The sequence below is a fragment of the Cynara cardunculus genome, assembly GCF_001531365.2.
Source record: "Cynara cardunculus var. scolymus isolate 2C chromosome LG 11, CcrdV1, whole genome shotgun sequence".
NCBI classification, from domain to species: domain Eukaryota; kingdom Viridiplantae; phylum Streptophyta; class Magnoliopsida; order Asterales; family Asteraceae; genus Cynara; species Cynara cardunculus.
The window spans coordinates 645,694-672,532 of NC_037538.1; the positions used below are offsets into that span (position 1 = coordinate 645,694).

The 26,839-nt window shown below is 36.0% G+C and overlaps 2 protein-coding genes and 1 non-coding gene across 8 annotated transcripts; 1 reads left to right on the forward strand and 2 right to left on the reverse strand.

The window, feature by feature from the left end:
- Positions 1-3,102: 3,102 nt before the first annotated feature.
- LOC112520883 lies at positions 3,103-19,924 on the forward strand. Its single transcript, XM_025129506.1, has 12 exons — positions 3,103-3,579; positions 4,574-4,911; positions 6,261-6,903; positions 7,707-7,820; positions 8,270-8,441; positions 9,427-11,024; positions 11,908-12,120; positions 12,846-15,065; positions 16,021-16,133; positions 16,636-17,032; positions 17,130-17,447; positions 18,001-19,924. Exons 1-12 carry the CDS (start codon positions 3,103-3,105, stop codon positions 19,345-19,347), a joined length of 7,950 nt encoding a protein of 2,649 aa, XP_024985274.1. The 3' UTR covers positions 19,348-19,924.
- A 1,369-nt stretch (positions 19,925-21,293) lies between these two features.
- On the reverse strand, positions 21,294-25,799 carry LOC112521228 (actin-related protein 2/3 complex subunit 4-like). 6 transcript variants are annotated; one of them, XM_025129955.1, is made up of 9 exons: positions 25,744-25,799; positions 25,570-25,627; positions 24,651-24,716; positions 24,489-24,541; positions 24,306-24,333; positions 23,484-23,558; positions 22,972-23,076; positions 22,564-22,653; positions 21,294-22,244 (listed from the first exon to the last, which is right to left on the reverse strand). In XM_025129955.1, exons 2-9 carry the CDS (start codon positions 25,570-25,572, stop codon positions 22,155-22,157), a joined length of 510 nt encoding a protein of 169 aa, XP_024985723.1. In that variant the 5' UTR covers positions 25,573-25,627; positions 25,744-25,799; the 3' UTR covers positions 21,294-22,154. The 6 variants fall into 6 exon arrangements, with proteins under 6 accessions (XP_024985723.1, XP_024985725.1, XP_024985724.1 ...); XM_025129957.1 differs by having other exon boundaries at positions 21,294-22,066; positions 22,192-22,244; positions 25,570-25,764; XM_025129956.1 differs by lacking the exon at positions 24,306-24,333 and having other exon boundaries at positions 23,484-23,571.
- On the reverse strand, positions 25,738-25,831 carry TRNAY-GUA. The gene is made up of 2 exons: positions 25,795-25,831; positions 25,738-25,773 (listed from the first exon to the last, which is right to left on the reverse strand). It is a non-coding gene; the product is annotated as a tRNA-Tyr (tRNA).
- Between the last annotated feature and the right edge of the window lie 1,008 nt (positions 25,832-26,839).

Sequence of the window (26,839 nt, forward strand, 5' to 3'; positions counted from 1 at the left end):
GTTCCATTCCTTCAGGAATCATTATGCGAACCAAACACCCCCTAAGGATTTCAAAATCCTATGTTTGTAGGATTTCAAAATCCTATTTTTGTAGGATTTCAAAATCCTATGTTTGTAGGATTTCAAATTCGGACAATCCAACAAACCAAACATAAGATTGAAATATATTTGAAATACAAAACCTCCCAATTTCATTATATTCCCTCAAACCAAACTGAACCTTAGAGTATGGTTAGAGTTGAGACTGGTTTTAACGTTGGAGGATATGTTGTTTTTGTTGTTTTAAGGGTTTGTTTTTGGTGTCACGAAGGGAGATATTACAACTAAAGTTATTTTAATGTTGGAGAGTCGATTATTACAAGTTTGTTTTTGTTGCATATAGAAATCTTATGTGTTTCTTGTAGGTTGTAACTTCGTATTTTTTTAATCCTATTTCCTATGTATTAGAGCAATGGAAAATGCACCTATGTCTCAAAAAATCAAAGACAGTGATGAACCAAACACGTTAAGAAAACGGAAGGTAGAACGTCAAACGTTTGTGATCACTGTTTAAAAAAGAACTCTGGATGTGTTTGGAATTATTGTGGAAATGATTATGCTTATCATAGTAAGACAATTGGTACAACTTTTTTATGTAATCACTTAAGAAACCAATGTAGGTGTGATAAAATATAAAAAAAATATTAGCTTTCATACTAGCAATGATAATGAGGTGTCATTTAATAAAGAGAATGTCGAAAAGACGTGCTAGGTTTGTGGTTAGTGATGTAAGGGTGAAGGATTTAGATAACTTATTAAATTGTTGCGACCTAAATTTGGTATCCCAAACAGAATTAAGTTTTGCTAGAGATATCTATTGGTTGTTTTGTGATGAGATAATTGAATTGAAAAAAGAGTCAACACACACACACACACATATATATATATATATAGATGATTGTAATAACCAATAATTTTATTTGGTATAATTTTAGTATTATCTATCGTATTCATTTGTCTAACTTTATGTATATTACTAACCCGATAACCCAATCCAACTCGTCATAACTCACAAGGGTTGAGTTGGATTATACTTTTGAATAACTTAAATTGAGTTGAGATTTTCCAAACCGGTTGAGTTGTAAAAATGTCAAAAAGCATACAATCCAATTTGTGTACACCCCTAGATATATGATGATAAAAAAAGAGTAAACTACAAATTTGGTCCCTTTTGTTTGTTGTTTGTAACACTTTTGGTTTCTATAGTTTCAAAATTATAAATTAGCCATCATGGTATATAAAAACAACCGGATTTGATTCATTCCTCGAATGGCCGTTTAGAAAACCCGTTAACTCAAAGCTATTTTTTGTCTTTTTTAGAATTCTGTTTTATTTTCTATCAAAACTTAAATATCTTCTAGGTTCATCCACTAAAATAATGACACATGTCCACCTCCTTCCCAAAAACTTCAAAACCCTTTCGGCCCAGCCCTCTGAACTTCACCGGTAACTTTTTTTCCCGGCAATTAAGTGGCCATCTTCTCCGACATCGGAACAAAACCCAAATCAAACTTTTAATTTGAACCAAAGCCCATTTTCCAAAACAAAACACGAAAATACAATGTAAACAAATTGTTAATACAAATCTCTCATATCATATAGATTGCATTTGATACATGAGACGAGACATGATATGACGGAACAAACACACTGTCCCATGTGTTGGTGTGGCATGGGACATAACAAATAACTCACTGTCCCATGTTTGGCGTAACATGGGACAAGGACAAAAATTAAGACAATATGAGACAAAATAGGTTTTTTCTTGTTATACCAAAATAGGTAAAGTTGTAAAGTTAGTTTTTAATATTTCAGTCACGAACTTATTTATTTTAGCTTTCCAATCATCAATTGAAGTTGATAATTTTAGTTTGAACACGTTTGCATCAAATTATTTTATTATTATTAACATATAACTATACATTGATGTACATTGTAAGCATTAAGAAGTATAACACCCCAAAATCTCTTTACTTAATGGAAATACCGAAATACAAATATTAATTTTGTAACACCTCAAAACTTTAAGTTCAAGTACTTGTGAGTAGGATAAGTGAAATGAAAGAGGGCTAAATTGATAGGTAACTAAAATATGTTCAAGTGAACTTGGGTTGGAGGTTCAGAGAGTATCTTGGGCGACAACGGTTATGGAGACGAAATGAGAGAGGGGCAGAGAGTAATGGCTAAAATATCCGTCATTTTCTTTCACTCTTAGGTTTACCAAAAGAGAAGCAATAGAGATGTAAATACTTGCAAAAAACGTGATGTTTGGGTCAAATCAAGCGATGTATATAACCATGACTTGATGTTGCTTACACATTTTGCTATATCCCAAATGAAAGTTCGTTGGTATTAAACGATGTTTCATTGTGTCTTCAAAATCAGTTGAAAACATGCTTAATGATTTTAAAGTCGAGACAAACACGCGAAACTAATATTGAATTAATTGCATATTTCATGGATGATTAAATCAGAATTATGTGATGTGGCCATAAGTGTCATTACCGAGTTACCGGTAAAGAACGGCGGAAAACTGCAGATGATAACTGATAGTCAGTACATATACCAGAAGAGGTACTTATGAGACTGCATTATGGAACAATAACCATGACATGTGACTTCAAACACCTATGAGTTTGACTAAAGATATATGGATTGATGGAGACCCACTATGCAAAGTGAATGTATTGAGATCTCTAATGCATACTCATATGATATTGAATGCATGACGTTTTATGAAAGTTTTGTCATAAACGGCAGTGTTTTCTATTTATGACTGAAATGACAAAACCATGAACTCACTTAGCGTAAAGCTAACGTCAACATGTACCCCAGGATATGGCATGATCAAGAGTAGGAAAGAGCAAATGTATGATTCGAGAACGCAAGACTTAGGCCGTACGTCGTACGAACCTGACCAAAACTGCAACCAAATGCAAGTGCAGGGATGATTTATGTAAAATTTAGGGGGAAAAAAATAAAAATAAAAAGGAAGAAATTTAGGTCAGAGGAACCATTAAAAACCCTCCTCGCGGGTTTTTCTCCCCATCCGCAGTCTCCACCATGTACGGACAGCCACCGCACTTCAGCCGTCGTGGTGGCGGCCGAGGGCAACCTCCGCTGCAACAACCACCACAGCCACTTCTCAACCCTAGTTACCTTCTAAACAACAACTACTACCTCCAAACTCCAAACTTTCCAATCCTCCATCCGAATTTCCCCATTGAAAACCCCAATTTTCTCCCCCAAAGCATTAACTTCCCAATTGAAAGCCCAAACCTCCATAGCCAAAACCTTAACTTCACCCCTCATAATCAGTTCCCCAATAATAGAGTGACACCGCATAATGGAACTATTGAGAAGATTGATAAAGCCGTTGTAAAGGCACGCCGTGAGCTCATAGCCGCCGGAGAAAATGTGTCGGCGTTGAAGGTGTCACAGGCTGCCCTTGTAGTACTTCAAGCTGATTCATGGGATTCATTAGGGGTTCAAATGCAACATGTGCCATCTCTATATCGCCTCATGCTGACAGAAGGGAAGGTAAAAAGATATATAAGGGGCTGTTTAGTTGTTTTCCATTAAGACGTATATGATAAAAGCTGTCTGTGTGGATTAATTGGTTTTTATGGGAGGGTTTTTTCATAACTGAAACACGCCTGTTTTTTATTTGGAAGGTGACTTACTGACTTTCTGCAGCTTACTGAATAAGCCACTTTCAAACAGTCACTTATAGCTGACAAGCTGTGAGTCCTATTAAGCTCGTTCTAATAAACAGGCCAGGCCCTAAATTGTGTCCATAATTCCAAAATAGCGACACGTTCAACTCTTTATGCCAATCTTACTGCTTCCTGATTTCGAAGTTGATATGAATTTTAGAACTTTGATGCGACAGTTTACTTTTACATTAGACTTTAAACATTGATTATTTATGGTAATTCTGACTAAGAACTGTAAGATGCTAACGCGACGGAATGGCTTTACAAGTAAACAGTTTTTGGAACCACGATTATTTTTCAAAACAGTTTTGAAAGTAGGATTGTTTCAGTAACAATTTTTTGAAGTTCAAGGACTCAATTAGAAAGTGTGTTGCTAATTATCATAGATTGCCCTAAAACGCAAGGAACATGGAGGTATGTTTTGTTCAAAATGTGTAGCTAGGTGTGGTAGTACATCATATGTATAAGGAGAAGACTCTTACCGAGTAAGCACTTATCGGGTAAAAGACGCTTACCAACAATCCATTTGATGGCCGAGAATGTTACCCGATAAGGTGACGGTGGTAACTATCGCTCATAAGCGGCCCTAAGCACTGAAAACAAGAGTTATTGAAATATAAACATATTTCAAGAATTTTCAGGCCGAATTGGTGTCTGCTTTTATTTATTTATTTATTATTTTTGTATGTATGAGGCATGAAAGGATCCATATTCTCGATTGCTGTTTGAGTGCCATAACTGCTGATCACTTTGTACACTTTAATTCCGTTTCTCATACCTCAGTGAGGATACATGTGATTTTTTTTATTCTTATTCAGATAAATGCATTCATCCATTGCTTTGTTGAGGTCTGGAAGATTACGACCTTATTCGATTTAGAGACTGCAATATGCAAGAATGAGGGTGTTCAGGGGTTTGAAGAGCTTGAGTTGGGACCCTTTATCCGGCATCCTCTTATAAATCATTACTTTTGTGTGAGTTCTGATTCGGCTGGAGTATTCAAAATATCGAGCAAAGAGATAATTTCTTTTCTTGTTGAATTTATGGACGCACATAAAGGCGAAGAGGTTAAGGCTGATGAATTGTTGGATTTTATTGCTAAAAAGCGATCAGTTGATAGCAAGGAAATGCTTCATGTACGTATCCAAAGCTTGGGGTATGTTTTACAAGGACTACTCTTTAGTTTCTTAGCTGCAACTTGTTAGCATTACACATCTTCATGGTGGCAGTGTACATATTATCGTTTGACGTAAAAACTATTTCTTTACTAATTAAATATCGTCATTTTTCTTATTTGTAGTGCTTTTCATACAATTCAGTTAAATTTTAATTCTTACAAAAGGGTTTAAGGTAAAATGATATTAGAATAGAAAACACTGCTTTAATTGAAAAACATGCATCTTTGTTTCTCTCAAAAGGAAAGAAGTATTATTCATATATTTACTAACCAGTAGATTTTTTCCCGACTAAATGAAATAGAAGCATGTCCATCAAGGAGTTCTTTGTATGAAATTCTTTGTTCAGTCATCCTTTTTTGTGAATGCTTTGTTTTGATAGATTATATGTGTAACCATTTACAATTAAAGGTTCGTTCACTGCCCAAAATATTTGAAAGACTATAGTTGTGATCATATGTTAAACCTGACGGGCCGATGATATTTCAACATGATCTTTGCATTGTTATTGGCTTCTCTATTCTACTGGCAAGCTCTTTTGGCTTGCACTATAGAGTGCTTTGTTATCATTTGGTAACTCTTATAAGATTCGACAGTCAGGGTGCGTTTGTATCCTAGATAAGACAGGACATAACAGGATAGCACAATTGCTTAGTGTTTGGTAAGACAGAACTGGACGGGACATAATAGATAAAATGAAGAATTTACCCCTAATGAGTTGTTTAAATATTTTGATTAATTTATGTAATTTCTCAAGTTATAATACATTTAAATATTTTTTAAAACAAAATATATCATTAGAAAGTTTTCGTGAAGATGATTAAAATGACACCAAAATAGAAAGTTCACGTAGTTTCCAATTTTTATTTTATTTTTATCATTAATATTTAATGAATTACATAAATTAATCAAAATATAGAAACCGTATAAAAATTAATATTTTGAAGACGGTAAAGTGAAAGTTTGAAGAGCATAAAATACCATAAATAAAATTTAAAGAATGAATAAAATGTAAAGAGGAAGGTATATTTGATGTTTTAAAAGAGAAGTAGTAGGTTTTATTTTAAGGTTATATTGGTAAAATATAGGTTTGTACAACCTTGTTCCATCGGGTGGGGTTAGGGGTAAGGGTAGGGGTGGAACAAGCCTGTTCCTATCTGTTTCACATAGAAGTCCTACCAAATAAGGAACAATGATCCCTGTTTTGTTCTTACCTGTCCATTGTACCAAACGCGCCCTTGGGGGCATATGGTGTACTCTGATTTTGATGGATATTACCTTTAAGAGAATATTGATCTTCACTAAATAAATGTAACTTCTTTTTGTGTAGGATGCATATTGCTCTAATTCGGCAAGCAAGGCCATTGGAAAATGCCACATTAAAGAAATGTCGCTTGACTGCTGATAAACATAGGAAACGTCCTCTTTTCATGTCACAGAAAAAGCAGTTGGATGAAAATTTTGGTAACATATCCGAGTGCATCAAGTCATTTTCTTCCGGGCACAACAAGCACATACGATTTATATCTTCAAGTTCGGGTGACGATGACGATGACATCGAAAGTGATGGCACAGAGGATGGAACTTGTTTGAGTAATTATAGCAAAAACTCATCTCAGAGTATGAAAAGTTCTGATCGATTTAGTAGTTGTCCTTATCCTTCTGCAAGTGAGGAGATGACACGACTTGGAATATCAAGTGGGAAGGAAGAGAGTCCTTCACTTGATAGGTTAAATTGCAACGAGGGTGTAAAAAAGTTGAACAAAAAGAGGAAATCGGATGCAATAGACTGCAAATCTATTGCCCGCAACAAATCGTCCAAAAGGGATGATGTTGGACAGGATTCCGTGGACAACAAAAGCAGTAATAGGTTTAGCCATGGACATGTAGCTGATATGTCACTAAGCGATGATTCTATGATGACGTTCATTACTTTGTGGAAGGAGGCATGCAAAAGGAAGAACACATCTGAGGTTTGTGATTTCTTGTCTCTTTTGTTGGTACTCCACTCTTTTTGAGTGATGTGTTGTCTCTAGGGGTGTAAACGAGCCGAGTCGAGTAGCATGTTGTTTGAGCTTGGCCCGAAAATATAACATCAAGCTCGAGCTCGATTAACTTTTTCAAAGTCGGGATCGGGCTCGAGCTCGAGCTCAAATATATTTTTTCAATGTTTGAGCTCGAGCTCGATGTTTGTTTATGAGCTCGAATTTGAGATCAATTAACTCGTTTATCTACTCAAGCTCGATGATTTATGTTCTGATGATATGATTTGTAAAACATATAAATATGTTTTGCTTTGAAAAAGTGTATGCTAGAATAGCTTGGCTCGACTCAACTCGTAAAGTTTAATCGAGCTTTCGGTTGAGTTGAGTCCAACATTGGTGTTATGGAGCTCGACTTGTTAAGTTAAGCAAGCTTTATTTTGTGTTCGAGATCGGCTCGGGCTCGATAATTATTAAGCTCGAGCTCGAGTAGCTCTTTAAAAGCTTTACTCATTTACACTTCTAGTTGTCTCTCGTTTGAGTGCTAATAAAACCACATGATGCCGGAATTGGATATTCTATATCTTTTTGCCGGTGGTTTACTAACTTTCTTATTTTATGCTTCTCATGTCTCCAAGTGTGTGTTTGTACTTACTCCTAACCTCCATATCACTTCCAAGCATCGGATACTTCTATGATGAGTCTAACAACAGGAGCAATCTATCATTTTTTTTTCTCTCTGTTTCATTTTGACAAACATGGCTAATAGCTTGTTCTCTTGATGCCCCTTTTAGGTACTCAATCAGATGTTCCAGTTCTACAAATCTCCTTGTGGATCAAAGATGCAGAGAAAATTGGTTCAGAAAATTTACCAGTCCCACCCTTTAATCGGATTAACAAATGTTGCGGTTAGTCAATCACCATCTAGTCATCATTGCATATCTTCCATTTCTTCTTGGAAACTTAAAAAATTTCTGAATAACTAGGACAACCATCGATGGAATACTGTATTTGGCAATGCTAATTCTAAATACATTGTTTTCAAATCTGCGTGAAATGAATGGAATAATGGAACTCAGATGAAACAGATAGGAACTTACAAATTCTTATTTCTTCATTTCTCGGAACATTAGCAGAATGATCATACCACCATTTCCATTTATCCTGAATAAAGTCAAAGGAGTTCAGCATGCAGACATTATTTATGATTATAAATTTATATGATACGAAAACTTCCTTCGGTAACAGTTTTTACATTATAGGATTAAATGGGTCAATTTTGTCCCTTCTAATTATCGACAATTGTGAGGGTTCGCTTGGCAGTTTACAGTCGATAAGTCGATGTCCTTCCTTTCAGGTAAAATCTATTAAACATGGAATGTGGGATAGCATGTATGACAGTTTTCAAACTTTTGAGCAACAAGAAGAACCTTTCACAGCTTCAGAGGGTCATATTGATAATGGAAGGATAGAAACAGAACATGCTGATAGTCGGCTTGTCAGTAATCATGTCTCAAAACAACATTGTGGTGAGTGTTTCTGTTTTGACTCAGGCTTAATTGAACCCGACTGTACTTTAGGGAAATCTGATTCTAAGATTGTTTTCACTAGTTCAACTTTCTTTCTGGTATAGAATTAGTGATAAGGTTTGCCAAGATTGGATCTAATTAATTCTGCATCAAAGGGTTAAATTCTTTCTAGGAAGAATTCTCTCTATGCCTATGATACGATTGGCATGACTGGGGATCTTTTTTTAAAAGAGCAACAATTGCCTTTAGCAAATATTTTATGGGCCAAAATGGGTTGCGCAGGGTTGACTTGTTAGACACTTTCTTTGTCCAATTTTAGATTTATCGATGATTAATGTATAAAATATGTTAAACGAAAGCTATACTGTTAAAATAAGAATATACTTAGCGATTTAGAAGGTTGTAAGAGCATCTCCAACAGATTCTCCAAACCGGAGATTTTGGAGATTTTTGCTCGAACAGATTCTCTAGAACCTTCGTTAAAATAGAGGAAGTAGGAGAGAATGATGAAAATTTCCAAATTTGGAACCCAAAAATGATTACTTGGGAAGAGAAATGATTTTTTATATTTTCTACCTATGATAATCCTTGAAATTAAATGTTTAGGAGAGAGAAATAATATTTTATAAATTGTATTGAATATTTTAATAATATAAATAACATCGTAATCTCCAATATGGTGAAGTTGTTGGAGATGAACCTAAAATTTTCTTGGAGACTTTGATTTTTGATTCTCCATTTTGAGAATCTGTTGGGGATGCTCTAAGCATTTTAATACACGTCGGACGACTTTCAATCCGGTTAAACCATTTCATTTTTGGGTAGCTTTTAATTTTTTACTAATTTGACCGATTGAAGATAAAAGGTAACCCACATAGATCCATTTAGGAAAATGGGTCGAGTTTTGCCACCTCTACATGAGGTAATGTCTCATTGTTTATTCTCACCTTACATGTTTTTTTGTTCGTTTGTATGCACAATGCAGAAGTTAGTCTTGAAGATATATTGAAGAAAGTTTCTGAATTCTTTGAAGATAATCATGATGTTTTCGGTGATTTCAGTTCCTCTCACTTGATCTTCCTTAGAAGTGTTCACAAGTGTGAGGTATGGCTTACCGAGCAGTTTGTTGTTGAAAACTTTAAGTGCTTTGGATATGGTGATTTTGTAGCATTTCTTGAAAGTAATGTTTCTGTGTTACCTCCTTCATTCCAAAAGTACTTTGTGACTGATGGGACACATGATAAGCCATCTTTAGAGGCTTGCATATCCCCACAGCTATTGGATGTGCTAGTAGCACAAGCCTCGTATAGCTTATTAGAAACCGAAAATTTAAGCACTCAGAATGTTGTCGAGTTGCTTACGAGGCAATTCCCGTTAATACCTTTCAAGTTAGTTAAAGAAGGTTCTCAAAAAGCCCTTGAGGATGTTGTAAAGGCCAACAAAGGCAATCTGGTTTCTAAAGGTGTACTATTTTCAGCCGCTCTATTAGTGCCTCGTAATGTGAACGGTTCCTTGGAAACATGTATTTCTTCTAAGGATGCAATTGAAGTCTTACTTAAGGCTCCGATGTTGACAGATTTGAATATATGGTCACATTGGGACCTTAAGTTTGCCCCTTCTCTTGGCCCTCTTACTGTATGGCTATTAAACGAGATGAATGCCAAGGAACTGCTTTGCTTGGTTACTAGGAGTGGGAATGTGATACGCATTGATCATACGGCGACCGTTGATTCATTTTTAGAAGGTTTCATTCAAGGGTCTTCTTTCCAAACAGCCGTAAATCTGATCTCCCTGTTTGCACTGTATGGCGGTGAAAGGAATGTTCCCTCGTCCCTTCTAAGGTGCCATGCGGAAAAGGCCTTCAAAGTTATCGTGAAGAATTCTATCAATAATGGGGTGAAGGATCATCGGAATCATCAGAATCATCTAATGAACGATTTGTCCAATGAGAAAAGCCGACTCAATGATGGGACATCAAGTGCATCAAAATTTATTCTGGATTGTCTGACTTATCTACCCGTAGAATTTCGTTGCTTTGCCACTGATTTGTTGCTTTCAGGGTTTCGTTCCGCTGCCAAAGATGCTCCTTCGGCCATTTTAAGCCAGTGCAAACTTGTAGAACACCGTCTAATGGTTCATGAGTTAGGATTGTCTCTTGGTATAATGGAGTGGATTAATGATTACCATACTTTTTCTTTTACTGAATCCATTAAGTCTTCTGAATTTGATCAAGAAAAGGACATATCAACCAGTTATGCCCCTGCTGAAAAGAAAGGGATGTTATCTACAAAGAATGATGTGCAAAAAGAGGAACTTAAAGTAGTCAATGTCAATGGCAGAACCGTAAACTTTTCTGGTGATAGAAGTGATCTTAATCACAAGCAACATTCAGCTACAAGTAATTGCGAAAAGGAATCAGCCATGATTATTGAATCTATTAGGAGAGAAGAATTCGGGTTGGATTCAGATATCTCGGCTAAGGAGGATAGCATTCTGAAGAAGCAACATGCTCGCTTAGGACGAGCCTTACATTGTCTTTCTCAAGAGTTATATTCTCAGGACTCTCATTTTCTACTTGAACTCGTAAGTGCATCCTTTTCACTTCCTTCAATGTTTCTCTTTTGTTTCGAGGTGGGAAAATGGACGGGCCAGTGGGGCGGGTATGAGTCAAAGCGGGTAATTTTTAATATGGGTCAGAAAGTGTCGGGTTGAGTTGACCCGCCAACACTTTTTTCTCCAGTTCTTTTAGTTTTATAAATAATTAATTTATTTAATTTGATTAAAGCTATATTAGTAAAATAATTATGAGTAAATTATGTTTTTCGTCCCAGTGGTTTGTTAAAAATTGCAATTTTCGTTCTTATGATTTAGAAATTGCAGTTTTCGTTCCTATGGTTTGTAATTTATAGCTATTTTCATCCTTATAATTGAAACTTATTGTTGTTTCGGTCCCTATGATTTATAGTTCTTTACTGTTTTAGTCCCTTATATTTTAAAGGTAGACACTAGTCCAGGGACGAAAATAGCAATAAATTGCAAACCATAGGGACGAAAATTGAAATTTCTAAACCACACGGACGAAAATCGTAATTTACTCAAGAATTATCTATTTCTATAGTAAAGTGATCCAGGAGGTTATAAGTATTTAAATACACTTTGGGTGACTTTCTAGCCTTTTGATTTTTTATCTAAGTTCTTAAATTTTACCCATTTGACCTATTTGAGATAAAAAACACCCCAAATGGACCCGTTTTTGGATAAATAGGTTGAAATTGCCACCACTATCCGGTGTGACTATACATTTCTTTTCATGTTTATGTGTGGCATCGAACTATTTCATTTGTCTACAAAGCTTTTATTTTTTCGAAGCAAATCTTGATTTTGTTAAAAGCTAATATTTTTTGGTAAGTTTTGTTGACACGGTGATTCTGCTATGTAACATGCTCTTTCTCCTTCTCATCCCTAGGTTCAAAATGCCGATGACAATGTCTACCCTTGCAATGTGGAGCCAACTCTGACCTTCATTCTTCAGGAAACAGGGGTTATAGTCTTGAATAATGAGCGGGGATTTTCTGTTGAAAACATTAAAGCACTTTGTGATGTTGGCAATTCAACAAAGAAGGAACCTAGTGCTGGATATATTGGTAAAAAGGGGATTGGCTTCAAATCAGTATTCCGGGTATATAGACTATTTCTTTACTACCTGATATATAAGTTCCATTATTTATATTCTTTTATATAGACAAATTGCCCATAAATTACTTGTATGCATGTGTGCATACCGTCCAAATGAATGGTTATGTTATATGAGGGTGTTCCTCAGTTTTCATTTTTTTTTTGGAGTTTTCCCTGAACCCCTCTCATTTTTTTTGGGTTTTCTCTGAACCCCTCTCATTTTCTATAAATGAATAAAATCTGCATTTGAAGGAAGGTTCATCTCATCTTTTGCTCTACAACATCACATTAGTTTTAGATATTGCTCATTGGTAAGTTGTATTTCCAATTGTGCCCCCAGAACATGCACACATGAATCTGAAACAGGGGTGGAACCTGGAATTCTCTTTAGGGTTAATCTATCTTAAGTATATTGTAGATTGTTTGTGCATGCTTAGATGTATTGTTTTAATAGATCTTAGGGACTGTTTGTTAGCTGCTTAATGAGCTTAATGGGACTCATAGCTTATTCGGTCAGCTATACATGACTGTTTGATAGTGTCTAAAAAGTGACTTAGGGGCTGTTTGGTTGGTTTTCTATTAAGTCCTATATGGATAAAATTGTCTGGATGGATTGATCTGTTTGTATAGATTGGGAAGATTTGTTGCATCTGGGCTAATAAGTTTATGCTAAACTGTGGGATTTCTTGCTTCTTGACTTCATACTTCTTCTATTTGATCTACTTCCAGGTTACTGATGCTCCGGAAATCCATTCTAATGGGTTCCATATCAAGTTTGACATAAGCGATGGTCAAATTGGTTTCGTTTTGCCAACGGTGGTTCCACCTTGTGACATTGATTTGTTTAGAAAGTTGGTTTCTGTGAATAGTGATCCAATGGACGAGAAATGTTGGAATACGTGCATCGTGCTTCCTTTCAGATCAAAGAAAAACGAAGCCTTTTCAGTCGAGAACCTCATTTCCATGTTTTCTGATCTCCATCCATCCCTGTTGCTCTTCCTTCACCGTCTTGAATGTATCAAGTTCAGAAATCTTCTAAACGATTCTCTCATTGTCATGAGGAAGGAAGTTGTTGGAGATGGTATTGTAAATGTTTCTCTCGGGAAGGAGAAAATGACTTGGTTTGTCAAATCTCGTAAACTAAAAGCTGATCATATCCGTCAGGATGTCCAAACAACCGAAATCTCAATGGCACTTATGTTGGAGGATTCGAATGGAAACTACAGCCCGAAACTGGACCACCAGCCGGTTTTTGCTTTTCTTCCTTTACGCAATTATGGTCTAAAATTTATCATCCAAGCCGATTTCATTCTTCCTTCGTCAAGGGAGGAAGTCGACGGAGATAGTCCATGGAACCAGTGGCTGTTATCGGAGTTTCCAAATTTGTTTGTTGGTGCTGAGATGTCGTTCTGTTGCCTTCCTTCTTTTAAGGAGAATCCCGGAAAGGGTGTTTCAGCATTTATGAGCTTTGTTCCGCTTGGAGGGGAAGTGCATGGATTTTTTTCTTGCCTTCCACGTATGATTATTTCTAAGTTGCGTATTTCTAACTGTCTACTTCTAGAAGGTGACAGCAACGAGTGGGTGCCTCCATGTAAAGTACTGCGAAATTGGACGGAACAGATTCGTTCCGTGTTGCCAGATATCTTGATGAAGGAGCACCTTGGCGTTGGGTACTTGAATAAAGATACAATAATATCGGACTCCTTGGCTCGGGCATTGGGGATTGAAGAGTGTGGACCAAGAATTCTTCTTCAAATTATAACATCCTTATGTCGTATGGGTTCTCTAAAATCGATGGGTCTCAGTTGGCTATCGTCTTGGCTGAATGTTTTGTATCTGATGTTGGTTAATGTTTCTGAGCATAGTTCGATAGATTGTGGAACTCAGTCCGATATTATAAGTGCCCTTAGCCAATTACCATTTATTCCTCTAATGGATGGTAAGTATGCATCAATTCATGAAGGTGCAATTTGGTTGCATACCGATGCCCGAGTTGATACCGAGCATGGTCTTGAAGCTTTTGGGAAGTTGTATCCCAAACTTCGAATTGTTAGCCCTGCCCTTTTCAATGATTCTTCTGGTGTGGAAAATGTAAACCAGATGCTTTACAAAGTTGGAGTTCAGCGGTTATCTGCACATGAAGTCCTAAAAGTGCACATCTTACCAGCAATTAGCAATGAAAAAGTTATGGCAGAAAGTAAGGAATTGATGACCGAGTACCTTTCGTTTATAATGTTTCACCTAGAATCACCTTGCCCCGAGTGTCTTGTAGACAGGGAGAACATACTGTCACAGTTACGTAACAATGCTTTTATTTCTACAAATCACGGGTACAAACGGCTTATTGACGTGCCAATTCATTTTGGTAAAGACTTTGGTAATCCAATTGATATGAACAAGTTGGTTGGTGGCACTGATATGAAGTGGTTCGAGATTGATAGCAGCTATCTTAAACACCCAGTCTACGCATCCTCACCTGGAGGAACATTGAAATGGAGGAAATTCTTGCAGGAATTAGGAGTCACCGATTTCGTACAGATAGTTCAAGTTGAAAAGAATATTGCCGACATACCTCATACCGTTCTCAAGAATATGATGTTAGATGATGAATGTATATCCTCGGGATCCATCGTCAAAGACTGGGATTCTCAAGAGCTAACACATTTGTTGTCAAACGCTTCCTCAAATGGCAATAGGGAAAAGGGTAAATACCTCTTGGAGGTACTTGATACACTTTGGGATGAATATTTTGGCGATAAGCTTACAGGTTTCTGCAGTGTCAATGGACAATGCAAGCCTTTTAAAGCTTCTGTTATAAGAATCTTTCATGGTATTCAGTGGTTGGCTTCTAGTATGGATGATCAACTTCACTTTTCTAAAGATTTGTTCCATAAATGTGAGGCGGTGTGTGCGGTTCTTGGTGACACTGCACCATATGTTGTGCCAAAGGTTAGTTTACTTTATTGCTTATGCTTTTGATCCATCAAATTGGACTGTCAATTCAGTTTTCAAGGAACAAAGATGGGTGTCATCGTATCAATTTGATATTTTTGACTTGGACTATCCATATTACATGGTACAGAAGATCTTAAATTGAACAACTTGTGTCAATTTAACAACTATGTGGGCATATATATATATATATATATATAGGGTCAACTTTAGGGGAAAACCACAAAAAATGAAAAATCGAGGAAAACCGTAGTGCATTCATCTGGATGGTAGTAATTTGTAAGAAATTTGTCTGGTATGCACATGTGTATAACATGCACACGTGCATAGAAGCTAAAAATCAACTGCAGTTACTTGTATGCACATGTGCATATTATATAGATGAATGGTTACCATAGTGAGGTTCGGGAGAAATCGAGATTTTTAGGTATAATAACCTTAAATGAGATTTTAATTAAATCTATGACCTTCTCATGAGGATAAATCCATTTTTTCTTTAATAGGCTAGGAGGTCAGGAATTTAAATTAAAACTCATTTAAGGTCATTTTTCTAAATGACCCCGGGGAACCCCCACAAAGAAAAAATGAAAAACCGAGTAACACCCCCTAATAACCGTTCAATGTTTCTTGGTTCCTATGCACGTGTGCATGTGCATACCGTACAAATGAAAGATGAATGGTTACTAAGGTGTTCCTCGGTTTTTCATTTTTTTGCGGTTTTCCCCTGAACCTGACCTTCTATATATCATTGGCCATCATTCTGAAATTCTTCCTTCGACATCCACCTCTTGAATACCCCGTCATTTTCTGTGGCCTGATTTTTGTTTGAAATGAGGACATGCTTGTAAGTTTAGTTTTTCTTTTATTAGCCAAACTATAATTCAGTAGAACTATCATCCTGGATGGACGAACTCCTGCACTAATATTCGTGATATATGTCGTCATTAAATAGGTTAACAATGTGAAGTTGTTGAATGATATTGGCTTGAAGAATATAGTTGCTCTTGATGATGCTTTATCTGTTCTAGAAGCTTGGAGAGAATATGAGAAACCTTTCAGGGCCAGGTATTACTATGCAACTCTTTCAGGAGTATATGTTTTTGTTTTTTGTGTGTGTGAATGGAGTGAGAACTCTTACTTCACTTTTGATTAGGAGAGAGTTTTACATATACACATGATCTTGTTATCACAAGTGTCATCGTTGTATACCACTATGTAGTTAGTTTGCCTCAAAATAAATGTCCGCATTTCTGCTTTAGTTTGTCCCAGGATACATGTCCACATTTATGTTTTAATTTGTCCCAAGATAAATGTCCACTTCTAAAAGTTAAGTGCATACTTTCCCATTCTACCCTTAATTATGAGATGGAGAAATCAATTACTCCCTCTATTACAAAGGGTAAAACTGTCATTGAGTTCACTAAAAGTGTAATAATTACACTTTTCTGAAACCGTGTCTTTTTCATTATGGATACCTATTTGGGGATGGAGGGAATATAAGTTTGTTTTGTTCTCTTCTATTTTCTTACCCTCTCTTTGACTTACTTTTTCTGATTTTGCTTACCAGCATATCTCAAATGTCCAAGTTCTACACATATATATGGAATGAGATGAACAACTCTAGGCAGAAGATAGTGGAGAATTTGCATTCTCAAGCTTTCATATTTGTACCTTACTCGTTTGGCTCTGCGCATGAAGTTGTATCTGGTTTATTCTTATCTCCCCATGAAGTATTTTGGCATGATTCTACCAGTTCAATGGAACAAATGAAGTCGATCCATCCTCAGCATGATCGACATATAACCCATCGTCCTTTCAGCAAGATGTTATGCAATATCTATCCTAGCCTCCACTATTTCTTTGTGAATGAGTTCGGGGTAGCTGAGAATCCTCCTCTACTTAGCTACCTTCAATCATTGCTGCAATTATCATCTGGGATTTTGCCATCAGGGGCAGCTAAAACAGTGAGTAAAACAATATGTCATATTTGTTTATATATATATATAATATATATATATATACCAATAACGTTGTCCATAATTCTTTTGTTACATGTGTTAGGTTTTCCAAATTTTTCAAAAATGGGCTGATGGATTAGAATATGGGTTTTTGAGTTCTGATGATATTGACTACTTGAAGAAGAGTATGGAGGAAAAGGAAATGACGGTACTTCCAACCGTGCAAGATAAATGGGTTTCCTTACATCAATCCTTCGGTCTTTTATGTTGGTGCGACGATGAGCAGCTAAGAAAGGAATTCAAGAACTTGAGCAATGTTGATTTTCTATGTTTTGGGGAGCTTAGTACTGAAGAAAAACAAATGCTTCAGGATAAGGTTTCTGTCCTATTTCGGAGACTGGGAATTCCTTCTCTTTCTGAGGTACTCTCTCTCTCTCTCATACACACACACATATTGTAATATAGGGATATAGGGTCCGGTTCAAATAAGAAAGCTAAATATCATGAGAAAGTAAGAAGGAAAGATTCATATGTGAATCATTAAAAAAATCCATTTAAAGATGCATATGTAAATCCATTTGAATAATCTATAACACCCGCTCATATGCACATCTTCAAATAGATATTTTCAGGTTTCTATGTGAATCATTGAAAAAATCCATTTGAAGATGCATATGTGAATCCATATGAATAATAAATAACGCCCGCTCGTATATGCATCTTCAAATAGATATTTTCAGGTTCATATGTGAGTCATTGAAAAAATCTGTTTGAAGATGCATATGTGACTCATATATGCATCTTCAGATATATATTTTCAATGTTTCATATATGAACCTTTTTCTTCTTACCTTCTCACGATATTTTGCCTCTTATTTGAACCTTCCACTAGGGATATAATATAAGTAAAGTTCAGCGATATCAATTAAGGACTATGTTCTATATAAGTTTGAAGTATATTATATCTTACGCAGGTTGTGACTCGTGAAGCAATATATTATGGCCCGACAGATAGTAGTTTCAAAACTTCATTGGTAAGCTGGGCTCTCCCATATGCTCAGCGCTACATTTACAACGTCCATCCAAATGAATATTCTGAACTCAAGCTATCTGGATTCAAGAATATAAATTGTCTGCGAATTGTTGTGGTGGAGAAGTTGTTCTACAAGAACGTTATAAAGAGATTTGGTATTGAATCTAATAAGCGATGTGAATGCAGTTGTCTTCTTCAGGACCACATCTTGTATGCAACCCGTGAATCTGATACCCACTCGCTATTTATGGAACTTTCTCGTTTTCTAGTTGCTGGAATTCCTGAATTGCATTTGGCAAATTTCCTTCACATGATTACAACAATGGCAGAATCCGGTTCTACGGAGGACCAGATGGAGTTCTTCATTATGAATAGCCAAAAGCTTTTGAAGCTGCCAAATGAAGAATCACAGTGGTCTTTAGTATCCATGCCATTGCCGGAAGAGGATAAGGATGCACCAACAACAAGCTTTGGTTTGTCATTAGATGATGTAAATCCACCTCCAAAGCCTACTGCTAAGAAGTTCGGAAATAACTCAAGTTGGCCACCAGTGAACTGGAGAACTGCACCAGGGTTTGAATCTGCTTTGAAGACGAAAGCATTTACTCCTGCTCAAATTAGAAGGGATGTTACTGAGGGATTAATTGAGTGTGATGGTGACTGGATCATCGAAGAAAATCCAGCCTCAGCAATACCTGCAGTTATCTTGGAAGAAGATGAAGTTGTAAAAGACCGAACAGATTATGGAATCGAAAGGGATCCTTCTGGTATGAATGTTGGCCATCCAGGTAATCAAAAGGATATAATTTCTTCTGATATGAATGCCGGATCTTCTGCAATAACCAGATATAATGGCTCGAACGCTAGTTCATTCAATTCAATCGAGAGAGATCAGCTATCTTGGGGCACAATCACACCACAACAGGTGATAACTGGGAGAACAGGAGAACTTGTGGCCTTCAAATACTTCTCCAACAAAATTGGTGAGAAATATGTGAGATGGGTGAATGAGGTTAAAGAATCGGGACTGCCTTATGATATTGTTGCTGAAGGTAAAGATAAGAGCAAGGAATACATAGAAGTTAAAGCAACATCAAATGCAAGAAAAGATTGGTTTGTTATAAGTGTAAGAGAGTGGCAGTTTGCTGTTGAGAAAGGCGAATCTTTTAGCATTGCGCGTATTGTCTTATCAGATGGAAAATCGGCTCAGATCACTACTTACAGAAATCCAGCAAAATTATGCCAGTCGGGGCACCTTCAGCTAGCTATTCTGTCGAATAAATCTTAAAAAAATGCACCATGGATACATACATACTTGTATAACTCTGGTCCATGGATGGTTTGCTTCCATGCATACAAAAAATGATGCACGTTTATTAAGGCATTTCTGGAAAAGATGGCGCAAAATGGTTCTTCAAAAGGCACTGAAAACGGCATCTAGAGATGGCACAAAATGGTGTCGGTACCAAAAGAGGGTATCATACATTCAAGATATATATGACCTCATGAAGCTGCAAATGCTTTGGTTGTGTACATGTAATCACAGATGTTACTAGCTACTGTGTAGAGGCTTACAATACAAATTTTAGCAATAGAAATGGCAATTGGGAACAATAAATATTCAAAGTTTTGAAACCTGTAAAGCCAATGATCTAGTGGTTTTACTTTTTAGCAATAGAAATGGCACATTGGTCCCTTTATTTGGCAAAGAAATTGAAAAACCAAAATTTTGAAACCTGTAAAGCCATGATTTAGTGGTTCTACTTTTAAGCCTGCAAAGCAATCAGAGCCAAAATTAACTGAGATCGAGCAAACTCGATTTGATATTTTTGAAGATGCTGTTTGTTTTTAAAAAACTTCTTATTCACCTTTTATATCCTACAAGACTTTCATGTCATAAGAGCTTAAAACCTCTTATTAGAGAAGTAATAAAACAATGTTCCATTATAATACAAGTAAAGTAGAAATATTATGAAAATGGGAAGATTTTATATACATTATTAAGTTGTATATGATACTTTCACACACATATTCTTAAAAAAATTCTTTTTTGAAGATAAAACCTAAAAATATTTTATCATTAAGATACGTTAGTATAAATCAATAACTGGATAACTCTTTTATTTATTAAAATATATATCAAATTAAATATTATATTAAAAATGTAACTTAATCGAGTTTATAAGCAGGAGTGTCAATTGTCAAGATGTTTTTTCAGAAAGGAGAAATATAATAATTTCGAAAATGAGAACATCACCCAACTGGAGGAGCATATGTAAACCACTGGTCCCTATGTGTTTACTACATTATTAGTGAATAGTGACTGTGATTTGCAAATCCTTACGAAAATCGTCTCCTGCCTCAGGTCACTGAAAGGGAGCGAGCAATCGACATGATATATTTGCTCACATTCCGGGCGAAGGTCGATCATGGCTAAGACTCACTAACATTCTCTTTGCCAGCAGGCTCCCACTTGCTGGTTCCGGGCTTGCTGGCCAGCCTATAAGATGAAACCGAAGGATTTGATCCAAAAGGCATACACCGTCCATGAAAGAAAGGGACGACACAATCTAGCACATATATATAGCTTTCTTAACCGTTGCCGTTTACCAAACGCTTACTCGGGTAAATGCTTACCAAGTCACATTACCTTACCGGATGAATATGACAAGGACCAAGAATCTTACCCTGTAAGAGCAAAGACAACGGCCGAAAGTCTTACCCGGTGAGGATTACGACTCTTACCATGGTTAGCACTTACCGGGTAAATTGTTGAAACGATACCGTTTTGGTAGACTAAAATCTTATCCGGTAAATAAGTGATAGTGTTGAATTTTGCCGGTAGACACTGACCTAGGTAAGCGTTTGATAAACAGCCTCTTAGTTTTCTGGCAACTTCGATTCCCATGTAACATCAGTCATCAGTAGAGGAAGCTCGATCCACACTTACAGATCCCCAGGGGATCAAAGTTGTCGAGCCAAACAGTTCTCTGGCAAGCCTTTCCGTTTCCATCAAAGGAGAGCCTGCCTGAAGGCGTTTGTCAATAGATGATCAAAAAGGGGAGTAGAAGCATTTGAGTTGGAGCTGGGTTTTGAGATTGAAGATGGAGAGCGTATCTGAAGATGTTCGTCGAGAATCAGAAGGAGGAGAGCTGAAAATGGTTCAATAAATCAATGGTTGATCTTACTTTTCCAAGTCAATGAACAATTTGAATTTTGGATCTTAAACGGCATTCAGGTGGGTAGTAGTGGTCAAGATCATCCTATTTGTTTGAATAGGTGGAACGCCTAGATTTACTATTCAAAAAGTTTAATATATCTTCCAACATACAGTCCAGAGTCTAGCCAATACCGGGCTCTCACACCCCCATCCAACAGAGGCTTGACGGACATAGATTGTCCCTGCTGGGATAGACGGACATAGATTGTCCCTAGGGGCTAGATGGATACAGATTCTACCAGAGTGTCGAGTCGCTAGTGTTGTATACCATAACCATGCGTGAACACCGAATATATGTCTAACTAGGGGTGAGCACGGGTCAGATCGGATCGGTTCGGACCATAAATCTGAGGGTTAGACACCTCAGATTTACTTTCCAAAAGAGCCCAAGAGGCTAGACTGGCACAGATTGTCCAGGAGTGCTGGCCGGGGATAGACGAGTATAGATTGTACCAGAGTGTCGAGTCCTAGATTTGTAGACCACACCATGTGTGAATATCTGTGCAACCCCCAGATTTACATTCTAAAAGAGCCCAGGTGAGAACGGAGGTTTCAACATATATCGAGTAGAATTGGTCCAAGTCTAGCTATCGTCGGACTGTAACACAATTATAGATCAAATTTGACCCAAGAGGAACTCTAAAGGACCTATCATCATATATGCAATTTACTATCCGAAAGAAAGAATAGCCATATTATTACTAATAAGAAAGTAATGAAAAAAGGTATGTCCATCTTATTTCCTAATTGTCGTAAAATCTGGCATAAGAGCTGCACGATTTATACCCTATGCGACATGATGACAGTAAGTAAGAAAAAGGTCAATCAATCGTGAAGTTAATAAAAAATATGACCTGCTTGCAGAGGCCAAACCGTCAGATGAATTGCTTCAGAAATTCCGTAGCCACTAACCTTCCTCTCATGTTCATGGTCAACTTCAGTTCAGTCATCTCTTTATCAATATCCTGGAAATGAACTCAAATATGAGATATTTTTTTTTTTTTTTGCTTTTCTACTTGCAAAGAATGATTAAAACATCAAAATTTTCAGTTTAAGTCTTTTAGAGAAGCAAAAGCAATGCATTTTAACCCCATCAACACAAGATTAGTGAGCATTGGTGAGCAAGCAAGTTGGCATTATGGCATAGGCTTAAGTAAAGGATGTTCGTTCTCTACTTCGTTCATAAAGATTACTAAAAGGCAGGTGGTTCCTTGGGATAATGAATCTTGTGATTAGAAATATAAATTGGAGGAAATACTTGAAGATAATTAATCGAAATCATACCTCCATGAATTGCAAAATGAAATCAATAAGCTTCTGCTTTTGCATCTCTTCACAGTGGTAACTAGTTATAAGAAAACTAACATCATAGCCCTGAAAATGGAAAAAGAGATCCAAGTCTTGAATTAGTGAAAACCAGGTTTAAGTTAGAGTTCATGGCAGTGACAATCAATTTAAAATACAACATTTGATTTGACATATAATTTGATATAAGCCTTTGATTGTAGACCACAATAAAGACAAAATATAGGAAACTTGTGGACTACAAGCAAAGTTGCTAATTTTAAATAATGATTACTGAAGTGCTAAAAGGAATCACTGAAGTAGGTTTAAGTTTAACCCAAATATAAGCACATACTAGAACACACAGACAAAACTAACATCAGCTCATAACAAGAAAATGTTATGCACCTGTACAGGCTTTCTCCGTAATACTTGAAAGGCTTCGGCCCTCATCGTCAGAAATCTCAGAAACTTTTTTGTTAGAATGTTTTCAAGCTCATCTGCCTGCTTTAACTATATACCAACCACAGTAAAAAACAGAAATGGAGAATCAGCAAGTGAGAATTAAATTTAGCTTCCAATTATGTTCATATCCCCCCCCCCCCCAATATTATTGGTATGTGATTGAGGAGGAGATATGAAATTTGAGTAGTGAGACTGAGGAGGGGATAAAAAGATGAATGGTATGTGAGAAGGGGGGTATGAATAGCAACCCCTTCATTTATACCAATTTCTTTCCATTGTTTATTATGTGGGTCCCATTTTCATTTCTCCACATATCAATTAAAGAAAGGGACCCACAATATATCCGATAAACTAAAATGTCACAAATGGAAATACAAATCTAGAAGCTCAATACTCGAGCATCAGAAAGTATGCTAGATAAAGCAAATAAGTGATTATACATTTAGTGCTATTACCTTGATGCTCATGCGAACTGAATTAATAGATGCTTCTATCAAGCATTTTTCAGCCTCATTTCGACAAATCAAAACCTGAAATGGCAGTCTGAAGATAAACACATGAAAATAGAAATAATCAACTGGATGAGCAAACACTACCAATCCAACCATCGGATCATCCAATTGTTAAGGTGTCTTGCACATACAATGGAGAAAAGAGGATATATTGTGTGTTTCTTAAAATCCATGAACAAAAGTTTGTTGCCTGAGTAGAAGACATACCAGCAGGGCATATCTGGAAAACTGTCTTAAACAGGTGATATATCATCCTAACTGATGCTAGCATGCTATATTTTAGTATCAGTCTTGTTAATTGGTGTTCTTAGAACTTCATTCCTTTGGTTTCAAGAAGATTTCACTTGTCATCATAAGGAGTATCTTCTCTTATCACAAACGGAAATAAGTTTTCTACCCTAAATTCATACATATTTTGATGATTCTTGCTTAGAAATTGCCATATGAGTCTCATGAAGTGGTAGCTCCGAGGGGATGAACATATTATTCGAGAGGAAAGCAACACCATTGCCTCAGCTCCAGTAAGGACAAACTTATTGACATTCACATTTGCCATCATATAGGATCCTCTTGCAACTCTTTTAGTGGGTCCCACTTATATGGTGTGCTTGTATGAGTAGAATGAAGATGCGATTGTGGGTCGTGTGTTCCCATTTGCTTGAGAAATGAAGACTGAAGCCACAAAAATGGAGAATGGAGAGAGAGCTCGGTCCAAATAAAGAAACTTGGATATGTATATGCAAAGTACCAAAGATTTGTTCTTACAGGCTTCAGCAGAAGTTCTGGGCTGCTTCTGAAAATTAATGAAGAACATAAAAAAGTCTGATGTCAAATGCTCTTGTATTTGAAAGACTATTATTTAAAAAAAATCTATCATCAATGCTGAGATATGAGATTGACATTACAAATGAACACCAAAACAACCAATATTCAGTATCAGATACATACTTCATTTCAACTTCCGGTTTGTTATGCCTTTCAACTTCTTGGCAAGGAAAGTTCTGCAACCAAAATACATCGAGATTAAGGATACCATTGGATTCAAATGCCAGTTTATAACTACTTGGTAACCCACCCCCTCATACATTTTCTATCTCTGCTGTTGCATACCTGCAGACACAAGGTAGCCTCTAGAGTGTTTCGTACGCAGGTTATATACGACTTCGATGAGCTTGCCTGTAAAATATATTATGCACAACAAGTTAATTACTATTACACATAAAATTAAACAAACAGGCATAAACTACAAGTTCAGCCATAAATTTCCTGAAACAACAGCAAAAACAAGATTAGTAAAACACCATGATATTAAGATCATAAATTTCCTGAAACAACAGCAAATACCTAAATGCTTTTGATGGATCAACTGATTTCAGTATACCATCTTCAACTTAAATATAAGTAGTTCTATACAAATAAGCATTTATTACCAGGGATCTGGTGGAAAACAAAAGTTCCAGTTTACCTAGCAAACAGAGTTTGAGAAATTGAACTCCTCTATAATTTAACATAAATTTCTCCAAATTCCAGCCAAAGAACAGAAGCCAATATAATCACAAAGCAATTAGCAACTATTCTAATGGAGACATCACGAATTCCAATAAAAATAACCTATTGGGGTACACTCTCAAAGATACACCTATCAGGAACTTAGAAATTTGTTTTAAAGTGCTTTTCAGCTGATCATTTGAATGACCTAGAGTTCTTTACATAATGTTCTCATTTCACTTCAAAATTTAAATCCATATAACTGATTAATAAGTAGATTATAAGGTAATCATCGACTAAAGGAACACGCTGCATGCATACATAGAGATCCATTCCCAAATAATTGATTTCCATGAATATTTATTTAGTTTGTTTACGTGAAATCAGATAAAATATACTATCGAATCAAAAAGATATCCGCAAATTTTCGATTCATACAGGAATCAAATAGCAATAACATGCATTTGATCGATCTCACAGTTCAATAAAAATTCAGAACGCGAATTCCAGCAAAGAAACCAATTATACAAACAGAACTTACCATCGATAAAGCTGGTTTAAATCAAAACAGCGTTAAAGAGAAGGATCGACTTCACTCACTGCCCAAAAAACCCAACAGAAAACATCAAAAGAACTATCACATTGAATTGAAGAACACACTTGAAGGAATTAGTAACAAAAATATCGAATAAAAAAACAAATCAAAAATTCCGACCTGCCGGATTCGAACCAGCGACCTAAGGATTAGCTGTTGGTTTGAAGCCTACTACAGTCCTCCGCTCTACCAACTGAGCTAAGGTCGGTTCGTATACTTAATACAAACTAAAATAATATAATGAAGGGGTCATTTACAAAAAGCAAACATTTCCTTGTCCTTAAGATGAATGAATATACTAAAACACCAAGAATTTTGGCTGTTAAAAGAGCAAAAGCAAGCATCAAATCTTATCTGATAAGTGATGATAAAGATTTTTAGTATAGTTAGTGCTTACCGGGTAAATCATTGCATATGATGCCGTTTTAATACATTAAAATCTTACCCAATAAATAATTGATACTGTTAAATTTTAAGAGTAAATACTTACCGAATAAGTATTTGATAAACGGATACGAAGTAACTTATAAACCATACATATAAACACAATATGTTTATATTTATTGTGCATATGGATTATAAATATATAAATATAAATTACTTTTTTCTGAAAAACCCATCCAAAAAGAATCCAAGAATTGAACAACCCATCTAAACCATAAGTAATCTTCTCACATCCTTAACACACACACACACATATATATATATATATATATATATATATACGGGGGCGTTCAAATAAAAACCATCCAATTTATATAAACCATGAAAACCACATTCAACCAATCATATTTTTTCATTTTATTCATTTTTTTGTAATCATGAGAGGTTAATTAACCATTTTTATTGTAAAAGATATTAATCATGTATATTATCATCTTCATTATTTTAATTGTAGAGAAATACATGAAACAGTTTCACTAAAATTTCATTAAATATTATATGAAACAATTTAATAACTATATATGAAACAATTTCATAACTATATATGAAACAAATTCACAAGATTAAACAATTTCATGAAATTTTTTCATAAGATTAAACAATGAAATCGACGTATGAGGGTGGTTTGTGCGGTTTGTACAAATAAGGGTGGTTTTCATTTGATCGCTTATATATATATATATATATATATATATATAGGGTTGGGTTCACGTGAGACCAGACTGTTTTCGTGAGACCCGTGAGACCACATTTTTACACTTGAAACTTCACA